The sequence below is a fragment of the Otolemur garnettii genome, unplaced genomic scaffold (genome assembly GCF_000181295.1).
Source record: "Otolemur garnettii isolate 467f Iridium unplaced genomic scaffold, OtoGar3 scaffold00003, whole genome shotgun sequence".
NCBI classification, from domain to species: Eukaryota; Metazoa; Chordata; class Mammalia; order Primates; family Galagidae; genus Otolemur; species Otolemur garnettii.
In genome coordinates this window covers 38,093,090-38,121,038 of record NW_003852398.1, presented here as the reverse complement: position 1 = coordinate 38,121,038, position 27,949 = coordinate 38,093,090, and the positions used below count along the sequence as shown (strand labels likewise).

The 27,949-nt window shown below is 37.5% G+C and overlaps 2 protein-coding genes across 3 annotated transcripts in view; one reads left to right on the top strand and one right to left on the bottom strand.

The window, feature by feature from the left end:
* The window catches only part of PKD2L2 (polycystin 2 like 2, transient receptor potential cation channel), a 59,193-nt gene extending 45,859 nt beyond the window's left edge, over positions 1–13,334 (top strand). The window contains exons 9-14 of one of the 2 annotated variants that reach the window (XM_012808777.1): positions 532–652; positions 2,164–2,265; positions 3,741–3,802; positions 4,411–4,468; positions 9,357–9,478; positions 13,316–13,334. In XM_012808777.1, the coding sequence (XP_012664231.1) occupies positions 532–652; positions 2,164–2,265; positions 3,741–3,802; positions 4,411–4,468; positions 9,357–9,478; positions 13,316–13,334 (484 nt within the window). Of the gene's footprint in view, positions 1–531; positions 653–2,163; positions 2,266–3,740; positions 3,803–4,410; positions 4,469–9,356; positions 9,479–9,895; positions 9,993–13,315 lie in introns of those variants that run through there. The other variant, XM_023516052.1, reaches the window with a different exon arrangement.
* FAM13B (family with sequence similarity 13 member B) overlaps positions 11,211–27,949 on the bottom strand; it is a 97,818-nt gene continuing 81,079 nt past the window's right edge. Inside the window, exons 17-23 of the mRNA XM_023514687.1 lie at positions 25,475–25,711; positions 23,335–23,418; positions 23,010–23,105; positions 17,474–17,557; positions 17,221–17,384; positions 15,705–15,806; positions 11,211–13,573 (exon numbers count right to left, since the gene is read on the bottom strand). Of these exons, the coding sequence (XP_023370455.1) occupies positions 13,450–13,573; positions 15,705–15,806; positions 17,221–17,384; positions 17,474–17,557; positions 23,010–23,105; positions 23,335–23,418; positions 25,475–25,711 (891 nt within the window). The 3' untranslated portion in view covers positions 11,211–13,449. The remainder of the gene's footprint in view (positions 13,574–15,704; positions 15,807–17,220; positions 17,385–17,473; positions 17,558–23,009; positions 23,106–23,334; positions 23,419–25,474; positions 25,712–27,949) is intronic.

Genomic DNA, 27,949 nt, shown 5'->3' with positions numbered 1-27,949 from the left:
AGGGTGACAGCTTGAGGCTCTGTCTCAAAAAAAAAAAAGGAAAGGATAAAATAAACCTTAAGATCACATTGAGGATCATTATCAGAACTTGAGAATAGCAAGTAACAAACTGTTGGCATCCTGGTTTTATTGGTTAAAACACATCACTGTCATTGAGTCTAGGTACAAGTTGAAAAATCATTTGTTGGCTTAAGTCAGAACATTCTAAGTTTTACAGGAAAAAGGAATGGCCATGGAGGCCACTGCCAAAACCAACTAGTTAACAGATACTCCAAGGTTCAAATCTTATAGGTGAACATTAAGTTCACATTGGTTAAATAAACTGAAGCCCGTTGTTCCCTACATTACCTGTTCAGCTATTGAAATATCTCAAGTCTTGCCTTTAGGAGAATTTTTTATATCCAGTGTTAGGGAACTCTGTACCAAACATTAGCCATGAACAGCTACTTTCTTAGAGACATTATTAAATAGTAACCCCTATCAGTTGTCACGTGTGTATGTGAACAGATATTGTCTTTCTTCCCATCAAAGATTTGCACAATTTCGAATTGTTCTTGGAGATTTTAATTTCGCTGGGATTCAGCAAGCCAATTGGATCTTGGGACCTATTTACTTCATCACTTTCATCTTTTTTGTGTTCTTTGTCCTGCTGGTAAGAATGACCATGTGTTCCTTTGGTGGGGGAGGGCGGTGGGCTTTTTTAGAATAAAAATTGAAATTACTCAGCTCAGCACCTGTGGCTCAAGTGGCTAAGGCGCCAGCCACATACACCTAAGCTGGTGGGTTCAAATCCAGCCCAGGCCCGCCAAACAATGACAGCTGCAACCAAAAAATAGCCTGGTGTTGTGGCAGGTGTTTGTAGTCCTAGTTATTTGGGAGGCGGAGGGACAATTACTTGAGCCCAGGAGTTGGAGGTTGCTGTGAGCTGTGATGCCACAGTATTCTACCCAGGGCAACAACAGTTTGAAAAAATTGAAATTACTCATTTAGAAATTATAGTACTGCTTAGCTGTTAGAACACTAGGTATTTATTAAGAATGGTATGGATTCTTTGTAATCAAAATTTTCTAGTGACTAATGTTTGATGTTGTCCAATGAAGAATGTGATCACAATACTTACATCTGGGTGATTATATTAGACAAGAATGTGCTAAATCCCTTAAATAAATAACCTGAATGTCCTATGTCTTGCAAGGCTGGGACAGCCCACATCATGAAGTATGAATTCAATTATTAATATTCTGTTCATATTGCAATGCCTTTTGGCTCTTACAGATGAAAGCTCACAACCCTTTGAGATTCCTAGGAGTCACATCTAGGATGGGTCTCTCACATGCACCAGAACAAGTCTAATCAAGGCATGAAAAAACTTTGTCATGCCAGAAAATATTTCTACCTCTGGCCAAGAGTCTTAGGATGACAGAACTGGGCCACTATGAAAAGTGGGGAGGTGGACTGGAGTAAGAATATGCTCTCTAGATTTGTGTTATCTGAACATTAGTAGTTGTAGGAGCCTTAGTAAGACTGCAAATTGAAGCAGCTTCATAGAATCAAAAACACCCTTACGGGCTCGACGCCTGTGGCTCAAGCGGCTAAGGCGCCAGCCACATACACCTAAGGTGGCGGGTTCGAATCCCCAGCCCAGGCCTGCCAAACGACGATGGCTGCAACCAAAAAAATTGCCGGGCATTGTGGCGGGTGCCTGTAGTCTCAGCTACTTGGGAGGCTGAGGCAGAAGACTCGCTTGAGCCCAGGAGTTGGAGGTTGCTATGAGCTGTGATGCCATGGCACTCTACCCAGGGGGATAGCTTGAGGCTCCGTCTCAAAAAACAAAACAAAACAAAACAAAAAAACACCCTTACCAACATATAATTACCTCATTCTAAATTGTCTTCTGATATGGGATATTGGTTAACGTATATGTTAACCAGTTCATACGCATTATTTCACATTCTCCTTTCCTCATTTGCCATAAACATATTTGCCCATCCCCACACACATTTCCCATTTTATTCTATTGTGGTCTGCATAGCCTATTCCCTATTATTGAGAATATGGGTTGCTTTTAAAATTTAAATTGAATTTTATAACTCCAGCACTTGTTAAAGTCACTAACAACATTTAAACTTTTATCATCATAATTATTTGAGTATTTCTCCCCAGAATATGTTCTTGGCAATAATCAATGATACTTATTCTGAAGTGAAAGCTGATTATTCAATAGGCAGAAGACCAGATTTTGAACTTGGTAAAATGATTAAAAAGGTAAATCAAATTCTATTCCTAATTAGAATTCTAGGACAAATCTTACTCAGCTTATACATTTATAGTTTGAACTCCCCACCCCACACCCCACACATACTCATATGCCTTGGGTTTTGTTTTCTGTTTCAATCCAGTGTTATTCTACTAGGGAAGAGAGATCTTCTCTGGCTTTAAAAATGCAGTGGAAATTACTTCAGAGTTCTACATATGAAATAGTTACTATTTCCAAAATAAAAAGTACTGTTGATGTTATAATAAAACTAACTTGTCCCTCAAAAAAGTTTTCAATTTAGATGCTGGCACATTTCTGTAAGCAATACAAACTCAGAACTCCATGTGCCTTGTCTTTATTTTCCTGTTCTGTTAATGACAACACTTCTCTCAGTCACTCCTGGCTCAGAAACCTTGAAAAGACTTTATTTCCTTGTCCTTTATATAGTCATCTGTCAAGGCTTACGTGTGGTTTATCTCTGTAGCTCTTGCTTACACTTGTGAAATTCAAGGACACTTTGAATTCCAACTAGGTTAGGGCCTTCAGTACTTTTCACTCAGCCTTTTGTATGGTAACATCATCGTAACTGTTCTAGCTTCTTCACCATGTTAGTCCAGATGTGATCATATCAGTTTCCTTGGGTCTATCAAAATAAGTCCAAATTCCTTACTCAAACATTCCAAGTCCTCCTCAGGTGTCATAGTCTCAATCCATCATTATTAACTATCATTTTATAGTGTTTATACCTTTCTGTCTCTATAGCACTGTTACATCCCAGCTAATCTGTTTTGAATACATCGCTTGCTCTCACTTTCCTCTGGGCTTTAGCTCTGGTAATTCTCTGACCCCTGAAATATTGCTATGGCTCTTATCTCTCTTGTTAACATTCTGTTCTCCTTGAAAGAGTAGGATCTGCTTTGTCCCCTAGACACCTATCTCACTTTGAGTTGTAGCAGAGTTTTATGAGTGATGGTCACACCTCCCCTACCAGCTTAGCCACCTCTGCATACTGCATAGCTTTAGGCAAAGCACTTCACACCAAAAAGGTCCCAGTAACTGTGGGGTGAGTGGGGTTTAAGAATTATGTCCAAGAACTTATCTATAAAGGAAAACTATTAAGATGTCCCGTAATAAACTCAATTGAGGTTTTTTTCCCCATCTTTTGGGTATGATGCTGGTTATATGCATTGTAAAAGTGTTACTATTCTTAATGCAATATATTTTAATACTTTTATTAGATTTTTGCTTTTTACAAGTTCAAGTGCCATTCCCCTTAAGAGAAGAGGCCTCTTTTCACCAATAGGCTGAAAGTATCAGTAGTAACAAGAAAGTTAGTAACAAAGGTCATAGCATTTTGCCTCCACATTTCCTTAGGGTAGCAGCCCCTAGAAATAAGCATTCCAGATTTCTTTACTTTGCTTAAATATTAACAATATAGGATACATTTGGGGTGAATTCTCAAACTATTTTTAATTATGCCCAGAGTTATACAAATGTTCTTAAGAAATTCAGACTGAAGAAACCTGAAAAAGATGAAGACAAAATGTAAGATTACCTTTCTCAAATTTATAACTTACCCTTTTTTTTTTTTAATAACTTACCATTTTAAAGTTCCACATTCTATAAGAAACTAACAGCAAATAAAGTTTGGATTTCAAGACAACCACCATCCTATGTGGTGATTCTAAATATGTTGTCAGTATGTCCAGTCGTGGCTCCTGATTTCTGAGCATAAAACTCTAAGCTAATTTAAAATTAATATAATGCATTGCCATGTCTGTCACTCAGAGAAACTTTTAAGAGCAATCTAGGGAAGAGAATAGTCTCTCTAAAAAAATTAGAAATGATTTTAGTCTACATTACATTAAATGTATTTAACTATCAAAATAAAAACATTTTACATACAATACTTATATAATACCTTTAATGATTTTACTGTCAGAATGCTTCCTGAACCCAAGCCTCTGGCAGTAAGGCATAACTTTTTTAAGTTATTGACATAATTTAAATAATCTGAAGTACATACTAATAAAAACATTCCCCAAATAACTAGCATTTGTTATCAGAAAGAAATACAATTCAGATCTCGTATTTTATGGTGGCATTTCCCTCTTTACTGTCACATGCCTTTAATTTTTACTTTATATTCTCAGAAGCAAAAGCAGCAGAGATTTGGCTGAACAAGCTAGAAAAGAAGGCTTTGATGAAAATGTAAGATTTTAATTTTTCGTAAACAAAAGTGGTAGCTGTATTAGAAACATGCTTATGGCAAGTTTAAGTTAAGAATTGAAAAGATTTGTTTTCTAAGCAGTAGTTCTACCTCCAAACAGATCTCATTTAGCACAAACTATTTGGAGTCCAGACACCTTCTCTCTCTACTGGTACTCTCAGCCTGAGTGTACAACTGCAGGTGTACACTCACTGTGGATTTTAACACTGGGTATTTATAGTGAGTTATACTCTATTGAGATGATTAAATAGTTCTTCTCTTATAATCATTAAGATGATAAATTATTTTAATGATTTCATTTTTTATATTTCAAAAATTATTATGTATTCAACAAATGTGGAATTTAAAGAACATATATATGAATTCAAGAAATACATACCACTATCACACAACTAAAAAAACTAAAATAGAACACTGACATTTTTCTGGTCACCCTCTACGCTGCTGCCCCCACAAATGCTCAGAAAGATAACACCAGGATTAGGAGACTAGAATAAGCAAGCAAATACTGGAGTGAAGTTTCTTATTGTCAGATAAAGGAGTTACAAAAATGAAAAGGCTGACAGTTAAAATGAACTTTAAGATGTTGTGGCTCAAGTGGCTAAGGCACCAGCCACATACACCTAAGGTGGTGGGTTCGAATCCAGCCTGGCCCGCCAAACAACAATGATGGCTGCAACCAAAATAATAATAATAATAATAATAATAATAGCCAGGCATTGTGGCAGGTGCCTGTGGTCCCAGCTACTTGGGAAGTGGAGGCAAGAGAATTGCTTAAACCCACGAGTTTGAAGTTGCTGTGAGCTCTGATACCACAGCACTCTACCCAGGGCAACAGCTTGAGGCTCTGTCTCAAAATAAATGAATGAATGAATGAATGAATAAATAAATAAATAAATAAATGCTATCAAAACTGAATCCAGGGTCTGGCACAGTGGCTCACACCAATAATCCTTACACTTTGGGAGGGTGAGGTGGGAGAACTGCTTGAGGCCAGGAGTTTGAGACCAGCTGAGCAAAAGCAAGACTCTGTCTCTACCAAAAAAAAACAGAAAAATTAATGGTCAGGCGCAGTGGCTCATACCTGTAATCCTAGCACTCTGGGAAGCTGACGCAGGTGGACTGCCTGAGCTCAGGGGTTCAAGAACAGCCTGAGCTACAGCAAGACTTCATCTCTAAAAATAGCTGGGCATTGTGGTGGGCGCTATAGAGGAAAATTACATCATTTCACACACATCCTAAGTATCTTATAACTTTTAACACCAAATTTTGAAAAGGAAAATAAAACAAAATAAGAATCAATTATACATACTCAATATGATAAGAACATTTATCTCATCTTCTCAATTATAACCTTACTTAATAATAGAAAACACATTGGACATGTCAGGGACAAGCAGTGATGTATTAGAGGAAATCAGTCAAAACAATGAAGAAAAATGCATTAGAAGTTCAAGAATAGAAAGGGGGAAATAAAACTGCCTTTATTTGAGATATGATTTTCTAGGTACAATGAACTGGAAAATTAAAACAAAAAGAATTTCGTAAAGTAGTAGGCAAAATAATTTACATAATGTCATATATGCAAACATCACTTTGTTAATTATAATATTAGACCCTATTCATAATAGCAACAAAGTAGAAAATGCCTAGCAATTATCAAAAATGTTCAAAACCAAAGCAAGGAAAATTTAAGCAGTCCTTGAGACACAAAAATACACTTAACCAAATGAGGAAACACTATGCCTATAGCCTGCTCAGAAAAAAAGAAACCCCAATACGTATTTCATACAGAGAAAATATACTACAGGGATTTGGTTAGTACACAGATATTATTTAAAAGAAGACAAAAATTATAAATTGAGAACACAGAGGCAACTCACAACTAACTGTGCTCTGGTTATACAAGATAGGGTTACCTGATCCTAGTAGCTGTGAAGAAGGGACTTGTGGAGCTTATTACTCAGTACTCTGAGAAGGTACCTCCTATCTATCAACCTTCCACCGCCACTGCCATGCTGTTTATACCAGTTGAGTACCACTTATCTGAAATGCTCATTATCAGAAGTGTTTCAGATTTCAGATATTTTGGATTTTGAATTATCGACATTATATACTGGTTCAGCATTCCTAATTTAAAAGTATGAAATCCAAAATGCTCTAATGAGCATTTCCTTTGAACATCATATGTAGGTATTCAAAAAAGTTTCAGATTGTGGAGCATTTTGAGATTAGGAATATATATTCAACCTGTACTTTTAAGGGGTTGTGATGAGACAGATTCTGGGTATCCTAAAAGAAGCTGGATGTTGCAGTCTGGAGCAACTGCTGCTGAAATAACTACAACTGCATAAGCAATGCCAAATAGCAATGGGCGGAAAATCTCCCAAACCCAAGATGACCCTCCCTCCCTTCTATCTCCCCAATACTGGCAGGTTCTAACAGAAATCCATCTAGCAAGAGTATGAGGAATGAGGTTTGCAAAGCCTAAAACTCAGCATCATAGAGCACTCCCATAAAATAATAATAATGTTCAAACAAGATGGAACCATCCTTTATATACATGGTGTGCTTTTATCTTCTTCCTAAAAAGAAAGCAAAGCCCCAACACTAATTGTATTTATCTATGGATGATGTTAAGACCCTTTCTAGTTGTATCACAACTACAACTCCCTAAGAATATTTTGTAACCTAATGTTTAAACTACAAAGTTAACCACCACCAAATATTCCTTAGATAAATATATATGTATATTACAAGCAAACATGCAGAGGCCACTGTCCTTTTTTCTGTAATAGATGACAAGATTGTAGTTATTTATAACTTGTCCTTTTTTCTATAATAAATGACAAGACTATAGTTGTTATTTATAACTTTTCTCCTATCCATTCCATATCCTTCTCCTTGTCCACTACCAAGACTGCTGGCTGCATTAGGATGAACTGAACCTTCTTTAGTTCAGAATCTAAACTCAGTGTTCCTGTCCTGCCTTTAACAGAATGCTGTTTTCCCACTACCTTTTAATTTTGGCCATGGATATTAAGAGGGATCCCAAAGAGTCTCCTGGGTTCCAAATATAGCCATCTCTTAACAATTTTGTAGCAATAACCTAATTTCTCCTTGGTAACTTAATCACCCTGGTTAAGTAACCACTTCTTTGGCTGCTGGTTCTGCAGTATGAAGAATCCCAAATAGACAAGTTGTTCTCTTTTTAATCTTTTTTGAGAGACAGGGTCTCCCTGGGTAACCTAGGCTAGAGTACAGTAGAGTCATCATAGCTCACTGCAACCTCAAACTCCTGGGCTTAAGTGATCCTCCTACTTTGGCCTCCTAAAGTGCTAGAATACAGGTGTGAACCATGGAACCTGGCCTGTTAGTCTATAATTCTTAAGTCAACTGTTGCTTACCTCGATGGAAACGTGCTATCTATATATGTCTATTTCTTTGTACCTGCCCTGCTAACAAATATTCATCATTTAAGAGTTCAGTCAGAAAAAGAAATCACATTGGGCAGTTCAAAAAGAGGTGGTTTAGTACAAAGAGTTCATTCCTGAAGTATTAGAAGACTACAGGGGTAATGTAGACACCAAGTTAATCCAGAAACAACATCAGGAAACAGCTCCCTACAAGGGAGGAGGGTAGGGTGACCAGAATTTAGGAGCTTGGAGGAAGAGCTCCCTCAAAGAGCTGGTGCTCTGCCCAGGAAAAGTAGTACTTTCCTATGAATGTCAAGGGAGCCTTCACAGCAAAAGTGACAGACGAGATGGGTTTCTTGAAGGATGAGTAAAGTTTACCATGCACGGTCTATTTAGTCTTTACTATTTAGGCATTCACCTTATAATTGGACTGGTCACTTAGAAATGGTTTTGAGGTCTATCACTTTAACACCACATTAGAAGTATTAGTAAATATCCTAATACATGGAAGCTGTAATATGTCTAAAATAAAATTAGCAAGACTGAAAGTACCCTTTCCTACTTCGGGTATACTGGTTTAGAGAAAGACACCAAGTTTCTCTGATCAGGAGAATACACATAGTAAATGAAGTTAGACATATCCTTTTTGAGGAACAATAAGAACCTTTGAAAAGAGATCCATTTTGCTACCTAGCCTTATTGCTCGAGCAGGGCAGTACTATAATAATTTGCTGAGAAGTCTATAAATTACATCTGGGTGCACTGTCTCCTCTTTCCTACTCTTCTTCAGCTGTCCCTATTTTCCACCACATACGGGGCATTTTTTTCTCAAACTGGGAAAATGATATTTGGATACTATAAGGAAAGTGGATGGTAGACCAATGCACAGAAAGGCCTGTTTACAATCATAGAACACAAATCTGGTATGCGGGGCTTGTTTGGGGGTATGTGGGCAGACTGGAATACACATGTTAATTAACCAATGTAGTAAATACAAAGAGGAAACTTGGTAGGTCTGTAGTAGCCTGGCTGGGAAGCTGCTGGGAGAGCAATAAATACCCACAGATGTACTCTGAAGTACATTTGCTACATTAAATAACAGAAGTACAGAAAGAAAATTTAAGCTTCTGACCAAATGGAGAAAACCTAAAAAACAAACAAAAAAATCTCAGATGGGGATACAAGGCAGTGAAATGAGAATAATTTATAATTTAAAACAAACAAAAACTTCCCTAACTATGCTAAACAGCTCTTACACTAAACAAGTGCTCTGAAATGACTTTGCATAGACTTAAAACTTAGGCAGGGCAAAATGTCACTGGGGCTCAAATCTGAGGCCTAGAGAGTACAGAACAGTTTAAATTCCTCAACCCTGTGATGCTTATGTGCAAAAGACTTGGAATAGAGAAATAAAGACTACACTCTATACTTAACTTGTCCTCTAACTTGACAGGAGATTCAAAGGGCAGAGAAGATGAAAAAATGGAAAGACAGGCTTGAGAAAAAGTATTATTCTACAGAAATTGAAGAAGACTACCAAGACTACCAGCCTGTCACTCAACAAGAATTCCGAGAGTAAGCACTTGTTCTATCTAGGGAATTATGGGATGTCATAATATGGGGATTGAGGACATGAGTTACACACATTATTTTCCTGAACCCACAACCTTGTTGAGATGCCATTTTAAGAAATTTTCTACCCAATTTTAAAAATAAACCATATAACTCCATTTGCTTAAAAAGCAAGAGATCATTTCTTTCATCCCTACATCTCTAAGTAATAGGAACTGCCATTTATATTTGATATGCACATCAGATACTGTTCTCCAGATACCTTGAGAATATTCTATCTGTAACTGGTTAAACAAGGTATGTTTTAGGAGCTTATAAGACTATCTTCTCACTCAAAGCATTTCACAATAGGTACCTGCTATCTCTTCATACATGAAAGTATATTAATCAATCACTATCTCCTCCTAAATTATCTTCTAGACTCTTTTTGTATGCTGTGGAGCTGGAAAAAGAATTACATTACATCAATTTGAAATTAAACCGAGTGATGAGAAAAGTTTCAGCTCTACAACACTAAGAGAAGGTAAGAATCTGTGATATAATCATTGATCATTTCTAACAAAGACTTATTTATTCATGTATTATTTCTTAAACTCGTATCCATTTCAGGCACACTTTAAAAGCACTAAACTACCTATCAAACTACCCTCAGATCAATTATGCATGTAGTAATCATACAATTTCCAGGAATTAAGTGTCCCTAATTATACAATGAGATCCACTGTACAATCCATGCATATTACAATATTCTTCCAATATACATACACTGGCTTACACACAAAGGATTTTAGAATGATTTTATTATTAAATTCTAGGAATGTGAAGGAAAGTACAAAATAATGCTTATGGTTCATGGGGCAGGTCTCTAACAGTTCAATAGAGTAAGCAAAGAAAGTTTTCTTACGGCTGCGAAGTATAAGAGTTAGAGTTTTCAAGTGCCTCGTGTACCTTGTTCTGACTTCCTTTGGCCCAAGTAAAATAATCTCCCTCCATTCTTTAGAATGTGAAGTCTCCTGAAAAAGTCAAAATGTAGAACCAACTCCCCAACCACCTACAGAAATTTCGCAATTATCTTCAAACTTGAAATTCACCTAGGCAGTTTGAAGTTATTTCCCATGAATAAAATAAAGAGCAGGGTAGGTAGGAGTATCAGCGTCACAAGTTATGTCTGGAAAGTCTATGAGCCCTGTTGGTATAGTTGGGAAGTTTTAGATGGCTGGCATTTTAGAACTTAGAGAGAAACTCTTCTAATTTTTCTAGGCTACATAAGACCCCATAGAACAGCCATATATCCTCTTAGCCCAAACACCATCACTTGACCATAGCACACAACTTCCACATTGGTGCTCAACAGTCCCTGGATTTTAAAACTTGAATAAAAATATTTTAAAATTACTACTCACCTTCCTCAGGCCAAGCTATTCTCTTAAGAGACTGTACATCACGTTTTCTTAATAGGAGAATTCACTGCAACAAGAAATGCTAACTATTCTTTGTGTAGCTTCTACTCTGATATCCACCAAAGACTCAACAACATGCCCTTTCCCTGCTTTACCACCTTCAATAGCTATAACTAGCCAATTAGCTGAGTAACTCTGTTGTCCCCTAACATGGTTCCTAGATAGGGTAATTTGAACAAAGCCTAAAAAAAATAAGGGTGAGTGAGGGAACTCTTAAGGTCTATATTTTTTCTTTTTAACATCTACTGGAAAAACAAACATACATTTACAATGACTTAGAACATTCAAGTTCTTTTATTACAAAAGTCTGTACAATGAAGTGCCAGACACAGCAATGCAATTATACTAGTAGACATATATATATTACTTGTATATAGAGTTTTTATTTGTACCAAAGTAAAACTATCACAAACCAGCTAATTCTACCACCTACTACTTATAACTATGACATACCATACTGTCACATAGCATTAAGTGCTGCCATGCCACTACTATCTACTCTATTTGCAGTCAAACATTAACACTGAATAACATCATGAAGCAGCTGTTAATTCTAAAATGAAACCAATCAGGCCATGACTTATATAAAAATATGGTCCTCATATAGATTTAGCATTATAAAGAAGGAATATATTATTTAAAACATTTAAATAGTGCATATGGACATTTTTGCAATGTGGTATATAAAATAAAACATTCATATAAAATACACAGTGCACATAAAATTAGATGTTTGGATATACTCCTGTCTGGAGAACAAAAGATATTAATTGAAATGTACACTGCATAACGGATTCAAATTGAAGTGATTTCAATTACGGTGTTTTCAATTTTATTTTTCTAAGTATACGTTATGGATAGATAATCTAGTTGTATCAAAAGGAAACCACACAAAAAAGGGCTGGATTTAGTGCTTTTTTTATTCCCCAATTATACATTCACTACTAGATTTTCCCTCCCCTCAAAAAAGGCATTGCACACACAGGTGAAATGTGAAGTACTAGAGTCACTATTCAATAACAAGCTACTTCATGTGCTTAGTATGTAATAGTGCCAGAAGTCTGAGGTTCATGCTTCCCTCATCCTTAAAGGATGTTGCAAATTTCCATTTTTATATGGAAAAAATTAGTATAATTATTAGTTAAGAAAACCATGCATGAGTCACTGCATGCAAAACATGGGTACAGTCAAAGTGAAACAGTTATCAATCCAGATAAGCACCAGAAAAAAAAATTAACACTTAGCTTAAGTCTCACCCAAATCTGCTATTATATTGTTAGCACAAAAGAAGTCACCATTCTGTAAAAATAATTAGCAGAATGATACCAGGAGAGTACCTGAAGAAAAGCCATGCAAAGGCAAAGGAAAAAGGATATGCTAAGAGTATATGACAAGGGGCATACCACTACACACCCTGTAAACAGCTGCTTTAAGCAGCATGTGATAGAGCAAAAGGTGGTTCCTTCAGAGGGTGTTTTTTGTATGGATTTTGCTGATTAAAAGTAGGTGGAAAAGATGCAACCTTCTAAAGGTATGTAAAAATGCAGTGGTATAGCCCTTGTTAAGAACAGATTTGCTTTAGGCAAAATAATTATTTTGCCAGTTTAGGCCCATCTATTGAACACACAAATCTGAGCACCATCGGAGTTCCTCCATACTGACATGGCTATTTTCTCACATTATGTGGAAGGTGGGGGAGGTTGGGGGCGAGTGGAGAGGCTGCACAGGATCTGCTCCAGACAAATCACATCATCATCAGCTGATAAACAGTAACTTAGGAAACAAAGAATAACTTAAGTCCCATAGGCAGCATGTGATATGATTCAGTTCTGTGTATGATGTATAGTATGTATTTTCAATATAGCAAGGTCACTTTTTGGTCTACCCACTGTTATCTTCATCCAGGAGCTGTGTGACCACTGAATTGCAATATCTTGCTAGCATACTACCTGTAAGGTGTCACTTTGGGAATTAAACAGAAAGGTGTTCCACAGTAGGACTTGAAATTTCAGTTTGATTTTGGTTCTCTAGGAAAACACAGAACATAGTTCCATATGTGCACTTTTATAGGCTTTTCTTTCAAATTTTCAGTCATTCTGTAAGAAAAGGCAACCGAAGAAATTCAGTGTGAAGATATTCCTCTCAATTTTCTTCAGTAATGAAAAACAAAAAGTTGGTAATAACAAAAAGCTTGTATTTCCAAAGTTCTTGAAGTTGAAAGGATAAAATCCTAGTCTTTTGCTAAAAGGATTTATTTGTAGTAAAAAACAATGAAGGAAACTGTATGTCAGCTAAAGGTGTAGAGGACAGTCTGTGGTTAATAGGCAACATCATTAATAATGCCTAGAGAGGGCCCATTACCCTCCCATCATTTGTTTAGTGGCATCACAACCAAGTAAAAAATGAGATTCTCTGAGAGCCTGACAAAATAAACAAGTACCAGCCAAGTATACACGATGATAAGCTTCAAGAAATACAACTGACTTTATGATATGAATTCTCAAGGAGCACACTTTATATGGATTTTGAAGAATCTTGTTTGCTTATAAGAACTTCAAGAAGCCTAAGCTTGGCTTTTATTTTCTTATACTCCCTGTACTCTTCCAGCACTGGAACACGATCCTCTTTCTGGGCATTCCTAGGGAAGAAAATAATATCTGTGATGTTCAAATAAAAAGTTGTTCTGTAAGCAAAAAGGTTATTGGACTCATTCTCTAATTCCCCCTTCCCAAGAAACATTCCTAAAATGCTTCTATTTTTGATTGATTTCTCTACTGATTAAATGATGCTATTACTTCCTATCAAAGATCAGTATAAAATGACTGAAGGTGGCTCGGCGCCTGTGGCTCAAGTGGCTAAGGCGCCAGCCACATACACCTAAGGTGGCGGGTTCGAATCCCCAGCCTGGGCCCCCCAAACAACAATGATGGCTGCAACCAAAAAATGGCCGGCGCTGTGGCGGGCGCCTGTAGTCCCAGCTACTTGGGAGGCTGAGGCAGGAGACTCGCTTGAGCCCAGGAGTTGGAGGTTGCTGTGAGCTGTGAGGTCATGGCACTCTACCCAGGGGGACAGCTTGAGGCTCCGTCTCAAAAAAAAAAAAAAAAAAAAAAAGACTGAAGGTAACCATATTTTAATAAGGTATCTACTGCTACACTCTGCCAGGTCTGTAAGTATGTATTAAGTGCCATAAGGCTACACTGAGTGATTTCATAAATTTAGTTAACTGTAGCCCCAGTAAAGTTAAGATGTAAAAGTAAACCATCTTACCTGCAACAAAAAAGTAGTTTACTATCCTAACTTTATATTAATGACCCCATGCAATTAAGTTTAATCACTAGCTAAAGCATCAAACTATCCTAGTATAATTATAAACAAAATTTTCTTCCAGTAATATAAAGAAATAGAAAGCACTTGGGAAAACGCGTTCGTGAACTTCAAATTTTCTTAACCATATATGCTAACCTATACAGGAGACTCACAAAGCAGAGGGAATTTAGAGGGAACACACTTTGAAATTTATAATATTAGCTATCAGCTTGGTTAAGACTACCCAGTTATTGGCTTGGTACCCATAGCTCAGTGAGTAGGATGCCAGCCACAAACACCATTGATGGCGGGTTCCAAACCTACCTGGGCCTGCCAAACAACAGCAACAACAGCAACCCCAAATAGCCGAGTGTTGTGGTGGGCACCTATAGTCCAAGCTACTCGAGAGGCTGAGGCAAAACAATCGCTTAAGCCCAAGAGTTTGAGATTTCTGTGAGCTGTGACACCACAGCACTCTACTGAGGGCAACATAGTGATGCTCTGTCGCAAAAAAAAAAAAAAAAAAAAAAGACTACCCAGTTACTTGGAAAACTGTTTTTTTGTAGCTTGAGATAACTTAATCCTTATTTCTGGCTACAATCTGATAGAATATATTTTTCTGAGTTTTTGTCGTTGTTGTTTATTTCTGAGACAGAGTCTCACTTTGTTGCCCCTGTATAGAGTGCCATGGCATCATAGCTCACAGCAACCTCAGACTCTTGGGCTCAAATGATTCTCTTGCCTCAGCCTCCTGAGTAGCTGGGACTACAGGCACCTGCCACAACACTCAGCTATTTTTAGAGGTGGGGTCTTGCTCATGCTCAGACTGCTCTTAAACCCATGAACTCAGGCAATCCACCCACCTCAGCCTCCCAGAGTGCTAGGATTACAGGTGTGAGCCACCGTGCCTAGCCTCATTTTTCCTTATTTTTCTGAGTTTTAAAAGACCACTCAGGGTCAATGTGCATTTCTCAGTTAGTTAAAAGCACATTCCACATTATTATAGGAGCCACATGATTGTCACACTGTCACATCTCTTGGAAATGGGCAACCTGGAATGACTTAACATGTAGCCTAAGCACAATGGTCTTACCATGAAAATTAAACATCCAAACTAGTTGAGGATACTACTCTTGTACTGGGACCCTTTCAAAAATGAGAAAAATCTCATTTCATAACCACTTCCAAAAGGGTAAGGATACAGAATTAAAAAATATAAAATCACTGTAAGACAACCAAGGCTCTCTAGGATAATAGGGAAAAATAGTTTATCAGACGTTACAGCAGCTCTGATTTTTCCCTGCCATTAATAGCAGGGCTTCAGAGCATAAAGGAATGTTTTTAAGTTATTTCCAATGCTAACATCTCCTATGCACAATTTCTTTCTAAGCTCATATATTACACTATTTAATGTATGGGCACTTATAAGCTATAGGAGAAGGATGATTTCATTATCAACAAACCTTCCATTTTGTTGATAAAATGCTTCTTCAAATTCCCGCAATGTTTTACGTAGTTTCTTTTTTTCAGCTCTGGCTTTCCATAGTTGTTCCAGTAATTCAGGCCTAAAATTAAAATAGAAGAAAAGCATGATTGAAGGGCGAGACTGATTGTATTCTTAACAGTAGTTCCAGCCCTGGCTACAAATCAAAATCAGCTAGGAATCTTTAGTACCTACCAATGCCTGAGTTCTACTTCAAACCCATTAAATCAGAATAGCTGAAGGTAGGGCTCAGCATTAGAACTTTTTAGAAAATAATCTTCTTAGGTGAGAACAAGTATCATGTTCAATTCAAAGGTAAAGAAGCTGATATAGGCTGGATGCACATGCTTGTAATCCTAGCACCCGGAGGCTGAGGTGGGTGGATTGCTTGAGCTCATGAGTTTGAGACCAGACTGAGCAATAGCAAGACCCATCTTTACTCAAAATAGAAAAACTAACTGTGGGCAGCACCTGTGGCTCAATGAGTAGGGCACTGGCCCCATATATGGAGGTGGGCAGGTTTAAAGCCGGCCCAGGCCAAACTGCAACAAAAAAGTAGCAGGGCATTGTGGTGGGCACCTGTAGTCCCAGCTACTCAGGAGGCTGAGGCAAGAGGATTGCTCAAGCCCAAGAGTTTGAGATTGCTATGAGCTATGACTCTGTCTAAAAAAAAAAAAAGAAGAAGCTGATATAAAAGAAACTAACGTAAACTCTCAACTGGTTTCTGTACTTTTCAAATATAAGGTTGTTTTATTTTTTAACTTTTGAAACATACTGTTTAATCAAGACACTGTGTAGGCTCGGTGCCTGTGGCTCAAGTGGCTAAGGCGCCAGCCACATGGACCTAAGGTGGTGGGTTCGAATCCAGCCCAGGCCCGCCAAACAACAATGACGGCTGCAATCGAAAAATAGCCAGGCATTGTGGCAGGCGCCTGTGATCCCAGCTACTTGGGAGGCTGAGGCAGGAGACTCGCTTGAGCCCAGGAGTAGCTTGAGGCTCTGTCTCAAAAAAAAAAAAAAGACACTGTGTAGACCACATTAATTTGTAAATCAAGAAGAGCATATCCCTTAATTCTTTTTTTTTTTTCAGACAGAGTCTCAAATGGGCAACCTGTCACTCAAATGGGCAAACTTTCTCACCCTTGGTAGAGTACCACTGTGTCATATCTCACAATAACCTCAAACTCTTGGGTTCAAGAGATTCTCTTGCCTCAGCCTCCCAAATAGCTGGGACTACAGGCATCTGCCACAATGCCCAGCTATTTTATAGACATAAGGTCTCATTCTGGCTCAGGCTAGTCTCAAACTTGTGCCAACTGCCTTGGTCTCCTAGAATGCTAGGATTACAGGCATGAGCCACTGTACCCGGTTACCACTTAATTCTTGATGAATCTCTTGTATTAATCCCTCTAAGTACACAATTATTTAACATCAAATTTCCTGACATGTACATTTTGTTATACGAATAGACTAAAATCACAAACCAGCATACATACATAGAAGCTGCTCTAGTACTTGACAATCGGAGATCCAGAGCCAGTTTTTCTTGATTTTCTTCAACATCAGATTCTGAGTTTTCCAAAGAAGAGTGTACCTGTACAGCAGTTTTCAAGATATCACTTAACTCAGAGGACAAACTAACACCATCTTCTTCTTCTTCCTAAAAGACATCCAGAGAATCAAATGTGCTGTGACTTCCAATTTTTCCTTTAGAAAAGACTTCAGAGAATAATTTCTTTAAAGAATTACCTTGATTTCTTCAAAAAAATGTGCAGTTTCTCCTTCTATGATTGGCTGTAACATCTGACCCCTTCGCTTAGTAGATGGAGATCCCTATAACAGTCAATAATATAAATAGCTTTACATTTTAAGTGTCCAAAGAAGTTCCACTTCATTATGTTACTAATTATCAAACTTTATTATCAAATAAACATTTGCTTTTAAATACTTTTTGGAATTACTTAATAAATTTATTTTTGCTTGTATTTCTCTATTTATTTGATAAATGTCACATTTATCACAATAGATAAATGATCATTTATGTCTAGAACTGTCTAAAAGAGCTCATTCAATAAACATTTTAAAAATTATAAATGATAAAAACATATGCTTTATGGGCAGCGCCTGTGGCTCATTGAGTAGGGCATCTGCCCTATACACCGAGGGTGGTGGGTTCAAACCTGGCCCCAGCCAAACTGCAACAACAAACAGCTGGGCATTGTGGTGGGCACCTGTAGTCCTAGCTACTCGGGAGGTTGAGGGAAGAGAATCACCCAAGCCCAAGAGCTGGATGGAGGTTGCTGTGAGCTGTGACAACTCAGCAGTCTAGCAAGGGTGACAAAGTGAGACTCTTGTCTCAAAACAAAACAAAACAAACAAAAAAACATATACTGTAATTGGAAGCACTTCTTTTTAAAAATAGCTGTCAGGGCAGCACCTGTGGCTCAGTGAGTAGGGTGCCAGCCCCATATACCCAGGATGGAGGGCTCAAACCCAACCCGGCCAAACCGCAACAACAAAAAAATAGCCGGGCGCTGTGGCAGACACCTGCAGTCCCAGCTACTCGGAAGGCTAAGGCAAGAGAATTGCCTAAGCCCAAGAGCTGGAGGTTGCTGTGAGCTGTGACACCATAGCACTCTACTGAGGGCGACAGTGAAACTCTTGTCTCTAAAAAATAAAAAATAAAAATAAAATAGCTGTCAACATTTTTAGTCTGAGGACCCATTTTTAAAAAAATAAAGGTTGGCTTGGCGCCCACAGCACAGTGGTTATGATGCTGGCTACATACACGGACGCTGGCAGGTTGGAATCTGGCCCAGGCCAGCTAAAATAACTATGACAACTGCAACAAAAAAATAGCCGGCGTTGTGGCAGGCACCTGTAGTCCCAGCTACTTGGGAGGCTGAGGCAAGAGAATCGGTTAAGCCCAAGAGTTTGAGGTTGCTGTGAGCTGTGATGCCATGGCAGTCTATTGAGGGTGACACAGTGAGACTGTCTCAATAAATAAAAAAAATAAAAACATAAAAGTTATTAAGATATAACTACATACCATAAAATCCACCCTTCTGAAATGTACAGTTCAGTGGTTTTTAGTATATTCACAAGGTTGGGCTACCATTACCACTAATTTCAGAACATTTCATCACCTTAAAAGAAATTCTGTGCCAATTAGCTGTCACTTGTACTTCTCTCCCTAGCTCCTAGCAAACCATCACATAACATTCTGTCTCTATGGGCTTGCCTATTATAAATATTTCATGTAAATGAGACCATACAATATGTGGCCTTTTTTGTTAGGCTTCTTTCATTTAGCACTTTTTTGCCATTCATATGAGTATGTAGGTGATTATATATCGATTTCACAGTAGTATTGAGTACAATGGATACTTTTTTTCCCATTCTTGAGATATTTTACTAAGAAGAATATGTTCCAGCTCCATCCAGGTAAACACAAAAGATGTGAAGTCTCCACCTTTTTATGGCTGCATAATATTCCATGGTGTACATATACCACAATTTGTTAGTCCATTCATGGGTAGATGGGCACTTGGGCTGTTTCCATGTCTTGACTATTATGAATTGGGCTGCAATAAACATTCTGGTGCAAATGTTTTTGTTGTAAAATAATTTTTGATCATCTGAGTATATACCTAGTATAGGAATTGCAGGATTGAATGGTAGGTCTACTTTTAGTTCCTTGAGTGTTCTCCAAACTTCTTTTCAATAAGGTCTTATTAGCTTGGATTCCCACTAGCTTGTGTAGAAGCATTCCCTTCTCTTCGCAGCCATGCCAACATCTGTAGTTTTGGGACTTTTGTGATGTGGGCTAATCTTAATGGAATTAGATGATATCTCAAAATGGTTTTGATTTGCATTTCTCTGATGATTAAGGATGATGAGCATTTTTTTCATGTGTTTGTAAGCCACGAGCCTGTCTTCTTCAGAGAAGTTTCTGTTCAAGTCTCTTGCCCACATAGAAATGGGGTTATTTATTCTTTTCTTATTGATTAATTTGAGTTCTCTGTAGATTCTAGTTTTCAGACCTTCATCGGAAGCATAACCTACAAAAATCTCCCATTCTGAAGGTTGTCTGTTTGCTTTACTTACTGTGCTCTTGGCTGTGCAAAAGCTTTTTAGTTTGATCAGATCCCAATAATGTGTTTTTGATGTTGCTTCAATTGCCGGGGGGGTGGTGGTGGTGGTGGTGGTCCTCCTCATAAAATATTCTCCTCTTCAAGTGTTTCCCTGCACTCTCTTCTTGTATTTTTATAGTTTGATGTCTTAAGTTTAAATCTTTTATCTAGTGAGAATCAATTTTAGTTAAGGGCGAAAGGTGGAGGTCCAGTTTCAGTCTTCTACAAGTTGCCAGCCAGTTCATCCAGCATCATTTATTGGGGGGGGGGGATCTTTCCCCCAATTTATGTTTTTGATAGGCTTGTCAAAGATCCAATGACAATAAGTAGCTAGCTGGGTTCATCTTTGGGCTCTCTATTCTGTTCATACAGCTACCTCTCTATTTCTGTGCCAGTACCATGCTGTTTTGATCACTACAGATTTATAGTACAGCCTAAAGTCTGGTAGCATGATTCCTCCTGAGTTGTTTTTGTTTCTGACTAATGTCTTGGCTATTCAAGGTTTTTTGATAGTACTTGAGGCAAGTACTATTAGAAGAATCAGAAGTACTATTTTTTCCAAATCTTTAAAGTATGACAGTGGTGCTTTAATAGAGATTGCATTAAATGTGTATTCATTTAGCACATTTTTAAGTTCACTCATGTTGTAGCATATACATGTATCAATATTTCATACCTTTTATGGCTGAATAGTATTTCAGTGTATGAACATACCAATTTTACTTATTTATAAAGGGGTTGTTTCTACTTTCTAGCTGTTATAAAAAATAATGCCATGAACACTGGTATACAAGTTTTTATATGGGCATATACTTCCAATTCTCTTGGGAACTTACCTAGGAGGGGAAATGGTGATTCACAGAGTAATCACCATTTCTATATTTCTATATTTAACCTTTTGAGGAACTGTCAAATAGCAGCTGCACCAGTTTACATTCCCACCAGCATCTCTACCAACATTCTTATCTTTTTGATTATAGCCATACTAGTGGGTATGAAATAGTATCTCAATGTGGTTTTTACTTGCATCTCCTTAATGACTAATGACATCGAACATCTTATCACATCCTTATGAGTCATTTATATTATCCTCTCTGGAGAAATGTCTATTCAAATTCTTTGCTTGTTTTTTTAAATAAATCTCTTTACTTTTGAGTTGTAAGCATTCTTTATATTTTTGGATACAAGACCCTTATCAGGGTATATATATGATTTCCAAACATTTTCCCCATTCTGTGGGTTGCTTTCATTTTCCTTTAAGAGAGTCCTTTGATGCACAGTTCTCAATTTTTATAATGTCTAGTTTTTTTTTGGTTGTTGTGTTTTGGGGTGTCATATCTAAAAAAAAAAATTCTCTAAGCCAAAGTCCTGATTTACTCTTATATTTTTCATAGTTCTAGTTCTTACGATTAAGTCTATAACCCATTTTCAGTTACTTTTAAAATATGGTATAAGTTAAGGAACCAACTTCATTCTTTTGTACACAGACATCCAGTTGTCCTAGCATCATTTGTTGAAAAAATTATTTCCTGTCAAATGGCTTTGACTTAACTTTTAGACTCCAAATTTCTCTTTATAATAGTCGTATTTAAGGATCTATAAATAACAGAAATGCTGTCTCAGCACCTGTAGCTCAGTAGTTGGGGTACTAGCTACATGCACTGGGACTGGTGGGTTTGAACCCAACCCAGGCCTGCTAAACAAAATGACAATAACAAAATAGCCTGGCATTGTGGCAGGCACCTGCAGTCACAACTACTCATCAGGCTGAGGCAAGAGAATTGCTTAAGCCCAAGAGTTTGAATTTGCTATGTTGCCGTAGCACTCTACTGAGGATGACATAGTGAGACTCTGTCTCAAAAAAAAACCCCCAATAAACCAAAAAACCAGAAATGCTTCCTATAGCTCAGTTTTAAAAGACAAACCTATGGAGTTCTAAAATGGTTTTCTATAAATAACTTCAAAAGGCTCGGCGCCTCTGGCTCAAGTGGCTAAGGCGCCAGCCACATACACCTAAGGTGGCGAGTTCGAATCCAGCCCAGGCCCGCCAAACAACAATAACGGCTGCAACCAAAAAATAGCTGGGCATTGTGGGGGGCACCTGTGGTCCCAGCTACTTGGGAGGCTGAGGCAGGAGACTCGCTTGAGCCCAGGAGTTGGAGATTGCTGTGAGCAGTGAAGCCATGGCACTCTACCCAGGGGGACAGCTTGAGGCTCTGTCTCAAAAAAAAAAAAAAAAAAAAAAAAGAGTACAAAAAATTACACTATTGAGGCAGCACCTGTGGCTCAGTGGGTAGGGTGCCAGCCCCATATATCAAGGGTGGTGGGTTCAAACCTGGCCCCAGCCAAACTGAAACAAAAAATGACTGGGCGTTATGATGGGTACCTGTGGTCCCAGCCACTCGGGAGGCTGAAATAGAAGAATCGCCTAAGCCCATGAGTTGGAGGTTGCTATGAGCTGTTATGCCACAGCATTCTACTGAGGGTGACAGAGTAAAACTCTGTCTCAAAAACAAAAAAAACCCTACACTATTAAGAAATTATGAAATGTGACAAAAAATATCAGGCAATTAAGGGATAAATGAACTATCTTAAGTGAGAATTTATAATATACAAAATTCATTGCTTAAAGAAAACTGATTATATCTAAATAAAATAATGTTGAGAAGGCAAACTAAAAAAAAAAAGAAAAAAAAGGTCAACTAAAAAAGAATCAGTTTATATAAGGGATAAACAAAATGTGCTGATTAGTTAATAAGTAGTTAATTGGGTAGTTAATGTCTGAAGGAAGCCTCCATTAAGTGACTATACATAAAAATAACCTAAAAGCCACAGTAACCCGTAAGCTCCATTGAATTTCTAGGAAAAATGTAGAATGGGCTAATTATAATGGACAATACAACAAATTTATTGAAAGTCAAACTACCTGCTAATTTGGGCATAACACTTAATCTGCACTTAAATATTAGTTTTCATTTTCCTCTAAAAATATACACAAAGATGAATAAAGCATTATTTTAATTGACTTGTCTAACTTTATGATTAGATTAACTTACTTCGGCTGTGTATTTCTCCAATATACCACCAAAAATAATTTTTTAATTTGAAGAGTACATCTTGGTACTCTTTAACTGAAGAGTTGTTTGACTTACAAGGATAGGAGTGACGCTAGCTCTCGTGAGCATCTGCTTTACAAGCCTATATCTATCATAGAGAGGTTTAACAATGTGTCTTTCTTCTCTGGTCACCTGCAGCGAGAAAAAAGGAAATTGCCTAGTTGTAAGAAATCTAAAGTATACAAAACATTGAACAACAACTTCCACCCCCAGTTTAAAATTTTATATTAACTAAGTAAGCAATCCCCCAAGTGTAGAAAACAATGCTTTACAAAACAGCTCTGAAGAATGTGGGCCACAAAAAATGATTCATATTCTTTAATATTAGAAAATAAAATCTTTTCAGTACGAAAGACATTACCGGCCTTCCATGTTGACTTTCATAATAAAGAAGACTTTTTTGGAGAGAGGTTTTCTCTTCAACCAAATGATCTTTGGTCATTTTCTGAAATTAAAACAAACAAACAAAACCATTGGCACTGTTATTATTCTCATTCCCACAAGGTAAATAATTAGGTTGAAAGGACAGACCATAACCAGTCTACAGACTAATCATCCTTTGCTTATTGATTTGCAAACAAAAATTTTCAGTCTCTTATAGAATCTGATCTTCTAGTAAGTAGGTACCAACCTCCTTTGATAGTATGATTTATATTTTATATGAATAAATTATGAACACTGGCTTAAATAAATTATTTAGCTTTTGTCCAATATCCCAGTCTGTTAAATGGGTATACTTCGTTCTATCTCAAAGGGCTCTCTGAGGACTAAATGAGTGAATATATGTAAGGCACACAATAAATATACAAAATTGCCTGTTATTTAAATGTTTTACATTTCATTAGCATTAAAACAACTGGGTACACATTCACACCCCATACATACACCAACAGATTTTATAATCCAGTATTTCTCCTCAATTATTAAGAAAATCTGGGCTAGGCACAGTGGCTCATGTCTCACTTTGAGAGGCTGACGCAAGAGACACTGCTTGAGGCGAAGAGTTTGAGACTAGCCTAGACAGCATAGGGAGACTTGGACAAAAAAGTCCAAAAGTTTTTTTAAAAATGAGCTGGGGCAAGGTGGTACATGCTTCTAGTCTTAGCTACTTGTGATACTCAGGAGGCTGAGGCCAGAGGATTGCTCAAGTCCAGGAGTTTGCAGTTATGGTGAGCTATGATTACACGGCTATACTCTAGGCCAGGTGACAGAGCAAGACTGTTTCTTCCCCAAACAAACAAGAAATATAACTCAACACCATTAATTTGTAACGTTAGACTTCTACCCTCAGTTTTTATTTATTTGCATTGGCACATTCTTTATACTACACAACTCTCTTCTCATCTTTTAAGTATTCTAAATGGTAGAATAAGCAGGATTTCCCAAATTTATTTGTCTACATTACCTTCCCATATGTTTCATAGGATCACTTACTAGCATCTCAACGAGTCAATGTTCCACAGAATACCTATCAACACTAGACCAAATAAATTCTGTATTTATTTTCAGACTTGTTAATTGTCTCTTACCAGAGTACAATTAAGAAACCAAAAAAAAATTCGCTGGGTATCTTCCTATAACAAATATAATTTTAGATTATATAGATTCAGTAGAAGTTAGCTAAGTATAGATTCTGTAAGTGACTGTGATTTCAATCTCAAGCTTGACCATTAAACCTAGGACAAGGGATTTGGATTAAGTTAATCCAATCAAAATAGCTGGGGTGGGGGTAAGGGCTATTCTAACAAGAAACTTAAAATTGAACAAAAAAGAGAGGGATGAATGAGAATGACTAATTCAACTCTATTCAAGGAAAACCAAGACTCTAATATTTAGTTCATGAGAAAGGTGTACTCTGTTGTCAAGATTAAAATGTGCTTTATAATTCACCATTACCAGGACAAAATTGACCTGAGACCATCTGCCACCACGCTCCCAGCAAATCTCATCTGATACAGGATTTGGGTTACCAAGTGCTTTCATCAGGACTACCTAAGGCACAGGTTTTACTGAGTAAGAATGTTTCTTAAAACAAAAAACAAACAAAAAAACCCTTTAATCCTCATAAGCACCATATCAAGTTAGAATATTTTTAACAGACATAAATCACATCCATAAACATCATACAATTATTAAAGGGATGAATGACAGAGTGCATACAATCCATGTCTGGCATAAGCTAAGATAGCTGTTAAGAGGTAAAACTAGGATTCAAACTCAGGTCTGTTTCACACTCTATTTAAACACTCACCTAGCCAACTACCTCTAATCTAAATGATCTATTCAACATTTCAGTTCTTTTAGTGTTGTTATTGTGACTCAATCCCTAAAAGATTTAGCACTTTCAGTATGCTTTTGCGTGTTTTTTAATCTGCCATCTTGAGAGAGCCAGACTCAGGCCAGCTGGACTACCCAAACATCTCAATCCTGCTGTGGTAATACTTTTGTTTCAGGAATTCTGTAAGATAGTCTGGGGAAAAAAAATCACAGCTCAGGATTACCTTGATATCTTCCGGAAGACACCTCTCAACACGTTTTTCTTTCAGTCTTTTCAGAATTAGTTCAAGGGTTGCTTCCTTTGATGGTTTTTTCTCCTTTTGAATGACTCGAGATTCATCTTCATTTTCTTCACCTTCATGGTCTAGCGAAGAGCCAAAGCTTTTTGGAAGAGTGTTACTACGCGGACGTGTCTGAGGTACAAATTCTCCATCAGAACTACTGTGTTTTGCATCTTCATTTCAGAAATAAGAAGACAGATCAATAATAATTGATTTTAGCTAGAATGTGACCAAGTCAAATAAGCAAGATATGCATCAACATCACACAGACTCAGGTACTTCAAAGCCACATAAAATATTTAAATTATACTACATACAGAAAGAGAGTATTCTATTCATTCTTTAATATTCATAGAAAGTATATAAGATAAAATGCTCTGATGAGCACTGGAGACACAACAGTAAATAAAACAGACATGGTCTCTATTCTCAGGAGCATATATACAGGGAAAGAAAAATAACCAAGTAACCAGATTAATAAACAAAATAATTTCAGAGTGCTAAGTGCTATAAAGAAGATAAAACAAAGTAAAATGCTAAAAGGAGTGCTTTGTGGAGGAGTAAACTACTTTTGATGAAATTAACAAAGAAGGCATTTCTGAATAGTGTCATTCTAGCTGAATATGTAATGATGTAAGGAACCGGTCTAGCATTAGACCATATGTAAATATGTAAAGAACCGGTCTAGCATTAAAAGATTTAAGGGAAGAGCACTCATCCCAAATTGAGGCAACAGCCAGTGCAAAGGCCTTTAAAGGTTGGCATTTTTGAGGAACAGAAAATGAGATGAAAGTGATAAAGTTAGCTAAGGACAGTGTTCAAAGCCTTAAAAGTCACGGTTGTAAGGAATCTGGACTTTATTCTAAATGGAAACTCATTGAAGGGGCTGAACAAGAGGGTAACATGATTTTTTAAAAGATAATCCTGGGGCTCGGCGCCTATAGCTCAACTGGCTAAGGCGCCAGCCACATACACCTAAGGTGGCGGGTTCGAATCCCCAGCCCGGACCCGCCAAACAACAATGACGGCTGCAACCAAAAAATAGCTGGGCGTTGTGGCGGGCGCCTGTGGTCCCAGCTACTTGGGAGGCTGAGGCAGGAGACTCGCTTGAGCCCAGGAGTTGGAGGTTGCTGTGAGCTGTAATGCCACGGCACTCTACCCAGGGGGACAACTTGAGGCTCTGTCTCAAAAAAAAAAAAAAAGATAATTCTGGATGCTACACAGCAGATGGACTATAGGACAGTAAGACTAAAAGAAAATTGGGAAATTAAGGGCCTAATGCTAGTCAATCCAATGATACCAATTAGTAATACAATCAAGGTAATAGTTTCCACTGATGGCTGGAAACTGGCAGTAAACAAAGAAATTTTTAACAGAACTGTAGGGGAAAATAAAGTAGTATTTTTAAGAAAAGTTAATAGAAAGTTACATTCTAACCACAAGAATGTAAATGATAGTAGGTACAGGGTCTACCTTATTCACTGCTATGTCCCCAGTTGTCTACAAAGTACTTAGTACTTAAGAAATATTAAACATTTTATTGAATAAATTCAAATGAACATACCAAAGTGGCACTCCAAATAAACCCAAACTTGGGACAGATAATTTTTTAAGTATTAATAATTATTTAAAAGCTCATGAATAATCATACCTTAACAACTGCTACACTGGGCTGACACCAAGAAACATAAAGCCTAGTTTACTATTTAGTAAGTCTTTAATTTAGTCTTTATAGAATAAGCAATTCGCTATAATTAGGTACCTTACTCTTAGATGAAATACCTACCCCCAAATCATAACGAAATACCTAAAGAAAACCTAAACTACTTAATATCTTAAATATATTTAAGATAAACGTTATGATATAAGTACAACAAAATCTAGGGTATCTTTCAACGTAATATTAGTAATAAAAACACAAGACATTTGAAAGAATATAGTACTATGAATTTCCCTTGTCTTAGTATATAACTCTGATCCTGATAAAAGAACAAAAGGAAACATTTATTCTTGCCACAATGTTCAAGTTTTAAAATTACAAAAAATTCTAATTCTCAGACATTATTATGAAGAACATTTGAAAAAAAAAAAAGAAAAGGAACATCTGGAAAATACAAATAAGGCTAGCCTCAGGGGCTCATGCCTGGAATCCCAGCACTTTGGGAGGCCAAAGCAAGAGGATCACTTAAGGTCAGGAGTTCAAAGACCAGCCTGGGCAACATACCAAGACCTTGCCTTGGCTCGGCGCCTGTGGCTCAACTGGCTAAGGCGCCAGCCACATACACCTAAGGTGGCGGGTTCGAATCCCCAGCCCGGGCCCCCCAAACAACAATGATGGCTGCAACCAAAAAATGGCCGGCGCTGTGGCGGGCGCCTGTAGTCCCAGCTACTTGGGAGGCTGAGGCAGGAGACTCGCTT